Source organism: Agrilus planipennis, unplaced genomic scaffold (assembly GCF_000699045.2).
Source record: "Agrilus planipennis isolate EAB-ADULT unplaced genomic scaffold, Apla_2.0 scaffold171, whole genome shotgun sequence".
In the NCBI taxonomy this organism is placed as follows: domain Eukaryota; kingdom Metazoa; phylum Arthropoda; class Insecta; order Coleoptera; family Buprestidae; genus Agrilus; species Agrilus planipennis.
Window position 1 is genome coordinate 602,568 of NW_020438994.1, and position 9,577 is coordinate 612,144.

General features: G+C 33.7%; 1 protein-coding gene across 1 annotated transcript in view; it reads left to right on the forward strand.

Annotated features, from left to right (window-relative positions):
• Positions 1-8,867, forward strand: part of LOC108739363 (venom protease) — a 29,977-nt gene extending 21,110 nt beyond the window's left edge. Inside the window, exons 6-8 of the mRNA XM_018473243.1 lie at positions 1,654-1,746; positions 4,447-4,634; positions 8,365-8,867. Coding sequence (XP_018328745.1) covers positions 1,654-1,746; positions 4,447-4,634; positions 8,365-8,484 — 401 coding nt within the window. The 3' untranslated portion in view covers positions 8,485-8,867. The remainder of the gene's footprint in view (positions 1-1,653; positions 1,747-4,446; positions 4,635-8,364) is intronic.
• Positions 8,868-9,577: the final 710 nt, after the last annotated feature.

Below are 9,577 nucleotides of genomic sequence, written 5' to 3' on the forward strand. Positions count from 1 at the left end.
AGCGTATCCATATAATTACAGGTATGCACATATAAAATTAGATATTTCTGACCAACCTAAACGCTTTAAGCATTTATTCAAACAATGGCGTAATAAAAAAATATTTCCTAATCCTTTTCTGTGTATTTTCTTTCATGACAGAGAATCCGCCCTTCTGCTGGTGCCCATGTAGGCCAGTCAGACTAAATAGAAATTAATATTTTTAAAAATTAATACTATTGGAACAAGAATATTACATGTTAATTATTAATTTTTTAAATAATGCAGTGCAGAACAAAATGTACCTTGAAAAAATATCATCATATGAAATGTGTTACAACATGAAAAGCAATGACTGATTTTAATCGTTTTCAACTTTTCTTCTTCGACAAGGCCATTTTTGAATATGAATCCCACAAAGTGTAGCATTCTACAGATGTCGTTCATTTCTTTGTTTGTAGTAATTCATAAAACACTGTCACAAGTAGTGTTGTAGAGACCTGTGCTCTGTTGGAATTAAACATGAGTAACTCAAAGAAATTCAGCGTGTTAACTTAGTAACTCAGGCGCAATTTACTGCGCCGGCTCATTGTGTTTACTCAAAATTGCACCATGGCGTAACAAAATGGAAAGCATCGAGTGAGAAGCGAAACGCACATCTCCACCTCGCGCTCACAGGTTCTTTCATCAAACAGCGCACAACGCGCAAGCTACGTTGGCTCATTGTTCACTCAGTGAATGAGATCAAGCGTTTTTTGTTGTATAATTCCCTTTCACACTTAGAACTGTCACAGTACCCATCTTACATGAAAGATAATATAATCCTTGTTACAATCGTGAATAGCAATAATTGTTATTCAATAACATTAAATAGATAATGCTTTAAAAATGTACGTAATATTTTTTTAATGAATTGTATATTATATATATTTTTGAAAGTGAAGTCTGACAGCATAACACCTTAACACCTTTCGAATTTCCCGGTTCTGCGCTGTGCGCCAACATATTTGGTAGAAGTGAGTTAACACATCCGGCGCAGTGAACTGAGTTGAGGAAATTACGCGGTGCAGTGCAGTGTTACATATGTCTAGTCAAAATTGTATGCTTAACGAAACTTTAATTAAAGTTGACATCACGAGTTTCGCAGAGTACTAACACTACCTGAACTTCGTGTTCTGTTTGGTTACGCATCTGTCACGTAAAGATAGCTGCGCCGTAGGTTCAGTTCGATAAGTTGATACCCTTTACGAACCTTGTTGAACATTTATGAATCCCACAAAATGTAGCATTCTACAGTTCGTTCATATCGTTTATAGTAGCTCTTTAGCTTAAATAGAAGGAATCCTATTTTAATCAATTCAACATTCAGATGGAAGTAGAATCACATTTCTTTTCAATCAGTTTCAAAGTAATTGACAATTTTTGAAAGTAACCGTTGTTGTTATTTTTAACAAAGGTTGCTTAAAATTAGTATATTTTTATTTTGACCTTTCAATACATAATGAGCAAAGAATTTGCATTTAAATTTCATAGCAGTCTTTGAATGACTGCAATAAGCATAAATCTAAATTCACGATGGTGTATAGTACTGGTTGGTACTTACCTTCTCATCATATTTTGATGTTTTTTTTAATATTTTTATTTTATAGAAATAATAGATTCAATAATTTTTAGTGACTGCTCAACCTTTGTGCTTACCGGAAAAATGGCCTATGCTGGGTGGAACTGCTGTCCTTGTAGGTTGGGGTAAAAAAGCTGGTGAGAATGGTGGGTATTTTAATTTTTTTTACAACAATAACACATATTTTTGAAAGAAATCGCTATACAAAATTAGGAACTACTTAAGATTAAGTTAAACCTGCTTTTACATGTTGTAATATTAACTAGATGTGCTTGCTTTTTCTATGACAGACATAAAGAGAAATAAATTTGTGGAATTAAAATCGATATAGGGTTAAAAGTAATTCATTTGAAAAACCATTAATCGACGTTTCGCCTTTAATTACTTTCTTCATCAATACATTTCGTTTTTTAGATGGTAAGATTTGCGCTCCGGGTATGTATATCGTATTATAATATAAATTTAAACGGAGAGAGTTGTATAGATGAAAACAATAGTTAATATAAATAAGTAATTAATAAAAGGGCAAAAATTTGATCACCACAATTAGATATAAAACAATAAATAGACAAATGAAAAAACAGAAAAAGTTAGTCAATTACTAAAAAACCCATAATTGCAAATAATTTATATTATTTATTAATGAATGCATTATGTCTAATTTTTTTAATTGATCAAATATATTCGTTTAATAATACTTACCTACCTAGTTTGTGTAATTAAAAAATTGTTAATTAGAATATTTGTATATCTTATATATTAGGTATATCTCATTTAGATTTTAGGTGGAAATGGAATAGAGTAAATAAGTTTTAATTGTTTAGCAATTATGTATCATACATTGATTCAGTTGAAGTTCAAATGTGAGGAAAATTATTGCAAACTTTGATATTTAGGACATAAATCTTAGTTCTTCTTCATCATCGTCTTTCGGTCGCACAAAAATTTCTAATTCATTACGATCGTCTTCATTTTCAAGGATATTTGTCTCTAAACCGCCAAGGATTTCGGGGTCAAGTGAACTTTCTTCATCGAGATCGCTTTAATACTATGAAGCATTGAAGCACACTTGCCAATTACACTGACTACAAGCTAAAGCACATTGCCACCCGCAGCATGAACCTTAACCATTCTTGCACTTGCAAAATATTTGCAACCCTGATTTTTTATATGCGCAGCATGAACCTTACCCATTCTTGCACTTGCAAAATATTGTATTCAGTCTGGAACTGGTGGTAATATTGTCGTTATCGGTTCCAGGAGTCCATTTTGCGGAACTCAACCCTATTTTTAGAGTTCTAAATCATTCCTTAATCAAGTTTGAATTTGATAGTATAGACAGACGATTGATATGTTGATTACTGGAACTCACGGTTGACTTTATGCTAAGTGCTGCGGGTTCTCCGCGCTGTACCTCAAAAACAGTTAAGCATATAAAAAAATATTCAGAACAGAATTTGTGGTGAATTCTATGCTCTACAATTTTCATAATATAAACAAATGTCATTGAAACCATATTTGCAAAAATTAGTTTTTGGTGACTTTTGACCTTAAATATCTTAAGAAGCGGAGGCGAGATGTTACTTTTGGCACAACTTTTAGAATGTCAAAATACAGATTTGTACAAATTTACACCTTGTTATCTCACATTCCGAGATTGACCCTCTTCTTTAACTTAGATGACTGTACTACTTGTTTTTTACACTTGTAGCACACTTTCTGTTTCAATGAAGGCTATTGGTTTTTCACTTTTACTGTCTTTTCTCATTGACTCTTCAGCAATGAATTTAGAAACTAAATTTGTTAGAGTACGATGTTCGACTGAAGTTAACTCCCAGACTGTAGGAAAGTACTTATAATCTTCAGGCAAAGGACTTAGTATCTTTGAAATCAACATCTCATCACTTATAGTTTGATTGAGTGCTTTTAATTTGAAGGCAAAACTTTCTAATTTGATAATATGCAGTGAGATATCACTATATTTCTCATAGTTAAATTAAAGAATTGTTTTTCTGATAAATTGCACATAAGTTCACACGTTTCAACCGCTGTTTTCGGGTCATAATATATAAAAGAATATTTTTATCAATTGTGATTATCACCTTTTGTGCTTGTGCATCTTTCTTCTGACAGCTTTGTTTTTCTTCTTTTTCAGTTAAACTCTCCATTTTCTGTTCTCTTTTTACAATTTCATATAACCTACACACTTTCAACAAAATTCTTATTTGAAAATTTCACACTTGAAATGTTTCAGCATTTACCACTTTTTCTATTTGAGCGGTTTCTTCTCTACATATATTACTTGGTGCCATTTGTTTCCTTGTACCCTTTTTTCGCAGACACGGGACAATTTTACTGGTTTTTATACTTTTAACTTTTTAATTTTTTTTTACTTTTACACAAGAAGGTATCCTAGGCCCATAACTTACCAGGATAAATTATTACTTTTCATTGATTGCAATACGAAGAAATAGCAAAAAACACTGCTTGAAAAACATATCTACTACATTTCTTACTTTTTAAGTTATTTAACTATCGGTGTATCCCTAGTTATCCTTTGACCAACAGTATAACCTACTATTCATATTTTTGTGATTATTACAATGACAGTTTTTTAACAGTGGTGAAATCAATAAGGTAAAATGTTTTAATAATTTCATATAAGTAACTTGACATTATAAAAACAATGAATTAGTAAAATCGAATAACAAATATGCAAAGTTTTGATTCATTGACTACAAAAATGAAAATTAAAAACCGGAAATTAAGTGTCTGCCGCCAAGCTAAAAACTGTTAAGATTTTTCTTGATACCTCTAATTTAGAAGTGTTACTTTCAACATTGCAGAAATGTCCAACCTACAACAAGTAGTACACTTACCACTTGTAAATTATGATACCTGCTCAGAAGTTTATTCAAGTGTAATACCTGTTACTGACAGTAACATTTGTGCCGGAGGAGAGGAAGGGAAAGACGCCTGCTCAGGATTTGGAGGGGCGCCTCTTTTGGAGCAAAGAGGAGATATATTTTACCAAGTAAGAAAAGAAAATTTATTCGAATTTACAACGTTAACGTTAATATTAATTTGAAATCATTTTTTCGATTTAAATTTTACCCACTACAAACTACCTCAAATTAATGAGGGAAAAATAGTTTAAATCGAAAAAATGATTTCAAATTAATATTGCATATTAATCCACTATTAGTAACCAAGAATGTCATAGGATTTCATATAGTTAACGTTAATATTTCAAGCACGCACATCCACCTCTTTCTATCTAATCCTCGTATCTCCGTAAAACTATACATCCACATCCTTAACTTAACAGTAACCTAATCTAGCTCTTTCCCTGCTTCTCTTTACCCCTATTTTTACTTCTAAAAGGAAACAAATAAACCTTTCAAGTTTTCTTATTGACATCCTGTTTCTTTACATTGAGTAAAAAACATTATTGTTATAATCGCAATATGCGAATTAACACGAATATAAACAGTATTGGGTATAAGTACAATTGTATAAATGAAAACACTAATAAATAAAAAACATATACACATATTAAGATAAAATTACAATAATATAATCATCATCATCATAAGGTGGTCAGTCCTAAGACTGGTTGCACACGTATCTCATATCCTGAGCTAAACTTCGCATTTCCCTAAAACTAGAACAACCCACATCCTTAACGATTTGCGAACAGCAATCTAACCTAGGTCTACCTCTAGCCCTCCTAACTCCTGTTTCTGCCTCTAATATGTCTCTGACTAGACCTTCATGCCTGAGAAGGTGTCCTACCAACCTATCTCGCCTATTTTTTATTGACTTCCATAGAGTCCTCTGTTTTCCTATTCTTTCTAATACCTCTTCATTTCTAACCTTTTCTACCCATGTTATCTACATCATTAGCCTATAACACCACATTTCGAAGGCTTTCAACCTTTTCTTTTCCGCCGCGCCCACTGTCCATGTTTCGCATCCGCACAACGCCACGCTCTATACATACACCTTTTAACAACCTTCTTCGAATTTCTAAATTAACCGTTCGCCAGCATAGAAGTGACTTCTTTTTATTAAAGGCGACACAACCCTGCGCTATCCTCTGCTTTATATCCCTATTACTTCTTCCGTCTTGACTTATCTGACTTCCTAGATATCTAACTTCTTCTAATTTTTCGTCTCCTATCTTTATATGCGCTCTTTTCCTACTTTTTCTTCCCTTGCATACCAGTATTTTAGTTTTACTTTTATTTATTTTCATACAGTACTGATCTGTCAGTACCGCTTCCATTTTATTTAAAGCTATCTCTAACTCCTCCTTGCTAGATGATAATATTGCTATATAATCTGCAAATCTAAGCATACTAATCTTTTGCCCATGTATATCTATCCCTACAGTTGTACTGTCTTTAATGATGTTGAACACGTCTTCGATGTATAGATTAAAAAGTAGCGGTGACAGTGTGCATCCCTGCCTGACTCCCTTCCTAATATTTACTTCTCTACGTTGCAGCCCCATATCTATAACTGCCTGTTGGTCTTTATACAAACTAAGTATCACTCTTCTATCTTTGTAACTCATTCCTACATTTTTAAGTATATTTAACATGTTGTCCCATTTAACATTGTTAACAGGTTTTTCTAAATCTACAAATCCCATGTACGCACTCTTTCCTTTTTCTATCGTTTTCTCTATTGTTACCTGTAAAGCTAGATGACCGCGTTCCTCTATTTCTTCTGAACCCAAATGGATCTTCCCCTAATAGGTTTTCCGCTCTTTTTTCTATCCTCCTCTGTAAAGTTCTAGCTATTTGTTCTAAATGTCTCGCACCTATCCGCGCCCCTCTTTTTAGGTAAAGTTACTACCATGTTCCGTTTATAATCCTCTGGGACTTCCCCGTCTCGTAAATGTGACTAACTAGCTTAAAGATACAATTTCTAATCTCTTGTCCTGCATGTTTTAGAATTTCCCCCTGTATTTATTCTACACCTGGGGCCTTATTATTCTTTAAATTTTTTAATGCTACACCGAACTCTTCTCTCATTATGGGATAATCTAGCTCATCTACCTCCACACTATCTTCCTTCTCTAATACGAGTATATCTCATACTTCATGGCCTGCGTATAGGTTCTCTAAATATTCTTTCCACCTATCTGACTTTTCCTCATTTTCTATCAGAATGACCCCTGCCTCGTTTCTTATATTATTACTACTGTATCCTACATCTCTAAAATTTCTTTTAATTGTATTATACGCCTCATTGGTTTTACCTACTTCAAACTTTTCTTCTACTTCTTTACACATCCTATCAATCCGCTGTTCCTTAGCTTCCCTACACTTCCTAATTATTTCCCACTTTAGAGTTTTATATCTTTCTTCCCTTCTTTGTTTGTCCTGTTTTTGTATTTCCGCCTTTCGTCTATTAATCCTACAATTTCATTTGTTATTCAGGATTTCCTACTTTCGTTTTGTTTAAGACCTAGTACCTTTGTAGCTGCTGACTTTAGACACGTTTTAATGCAGTTTAATTCTGTCTCTATGTCCCCGTCATTCGTTTCACCCGCCGCCTTTAGTATTTCGTCTGTCCTTATACCTATCCTATCTAGACGTCTCCTACCTTCCCCCTTTTCCAGAATTTTCAATTTGAGATTGGTCTTCATAACCGCTAAGTTATGATCGTTATCTATATCTGCTCCTGGATAACTCAGTTCTTCACTTGATTTTTAAATCTTTGTCTAACAAGTATGTAATCTAATTGATACCTCCCTAAATCACCTGGCAACTTCCACGTATAGCGCCTCCTAACATGATGGTTGAATAAAGTCTTCGAGACGGTTAAGTTACGTTTATCGCAAAATTCTATCAGCCTGTCTCCCTTATCATTTCTATTGCCTAATCTAAAAGAACCTACTATTGCTCCCACTTTATCTTCACCTATTACTGCGTTAAAGTTTCCTAAAACTATTGGGTTTTCCTGTCCTTTCACTAAACTTAACACGTCTTCTACATCTGCATTGATGACATCCCCCGAGGTAGTCCCCGCCTGGACATGTGAATACGACTAGTTTATCTCTGGATTGCTTTACCCCAGAGAACGCCATCATTTAATTTTTAACGTACGTTGTACTCGGGATCATAATGTGGTGGTTTCCCATTGCCTTCCACATCGCAGTATTGTGCATCAGAGTGCCATACCGATCCTCGTGATCTCTGCCTCCCTGAGTACTGAAAGAGCTGCTGCCCTCTTTCAGGGACTTGTCTTAGTCTGGTTGTTGAACCTATGGTCCGGCTCCCTAAATCATCGAAACTCGTAAGCCGATCCACCCACTCTTGTTTGTACAAGAGTTTCGTTAAGCTTCAAGTCCCGTCGGATCGGAATAATATAAATAAATAATTAAAAACTACGTTGCGGCAAACAGACAGTACAATTAAACATTAAAATTTAGTAGAGAGGTAGGTATATAAAAAGCGTTGATTGATTCAAAAGTTCTTATAACAACGACAATTATCATTTGCAATACAAAATCACATCATGCTTAAATAGCGATTGCAAAAGGATTTTATGTCACCTGAAATGTAGCAGTGCCTCATTCATAAAACCAACATTCCTATTATAACTACGGTTGATTTGTTGATATAATAATCTGCAATTCTAAAGTATTTCCAGTTGTTTTGGCTTTCTAATTAACATATGTACTTACAACTTTATAATAAACAACTATCAGGACTTCATGTTTTATAAAACATTAATTTTTTTATTTTCAGATTGGAATAATGTCTTTCGGGTCAGATAAATGCGGAATGGCTGGTGTACCGAGCGTCTATGTAAATGTAAGGAAATACATCGAATGGATTTATAAAAATTTACCAACACTATACAATTAATAATATTGATAAGTGTAGTTAATGTTCTTTATTGGTTGTTAAATATAATTCGTAATTAAGTATTCGTAATGTTTTTATGATTCTATACGCTCATTTATAATTTATTATACTTTAATTATTGTACATTAGAGCATAATTTGATAAGAACCAAGAGAGTGCTTTTAAATTCATTAGTTAGGGTTATATATTAGAATAATAACAAAGAGACTCACCCTATACATCACAATTTTTTATTAAAAACGGAAACGTGTTTCGCTCACATTGAATGCGGGCACGACGTAATGGTAATGTCCATATTTTAAAACCTTTTGTTGATTGAAATTCCTGCTTTTTGTATACTTTTCTATTTTATGATAGTGATAAATCAAAGCCAACTGCGGTGACGAGTTGTTTTTTTTCTCAAACCAACAACGGACCTTTCGCGCTCCGTCATCCAGGTCCTCGTTTTCTTATCGTGATTGACAACAAATGGGGGATTCGAAGTTTTTTAATGTGTGTCCAAATCGGCATCAGTTAATGTCCTTCAGGGATTTACGAAATTTACACTGACGTTAAAGAGCATGCTCTTTTTTATTTATATGTACTTCAGAATTTGCAGCATGAATAGCAACAAACATCCGTGCAGATGTCAACATGCTTAGTTGTTACTGCATCGTTGTGAGAACTTCCAAGAACCTTTATCTCTCTCATATCTTATTAAGTACAAAGCAACAAAGATGTTTACGAAAAGTTCAACGTGACCGAGTGTGATCGGGTCGAAATTTTCAGCTAGTATTTCAACCCCGAAAGTATCTACTTTGATGACGGTAGTATAAGTGATTCGGAAGTTGAGTTTTGACTTAATAAAAACGAACCCTACTTCGTACGCCTGTACGCGACAGTAGTAAAGAAGAAGCAAGGATTATTTTTATGCGCTTAGTATTTCAAGTATTCAAGAGCATTTACTTGGGTAATTGAGGGAATCAATCCATTCCTGTCTTTGTTTAGTTTACTTTTCTACAGACAGCTAATATGTAATAATTTCACAGCAAACGTTAAACAGACAAGTGAGAGTAATTGTTTGACGAATTTATGACGTTATGAATATCATAAT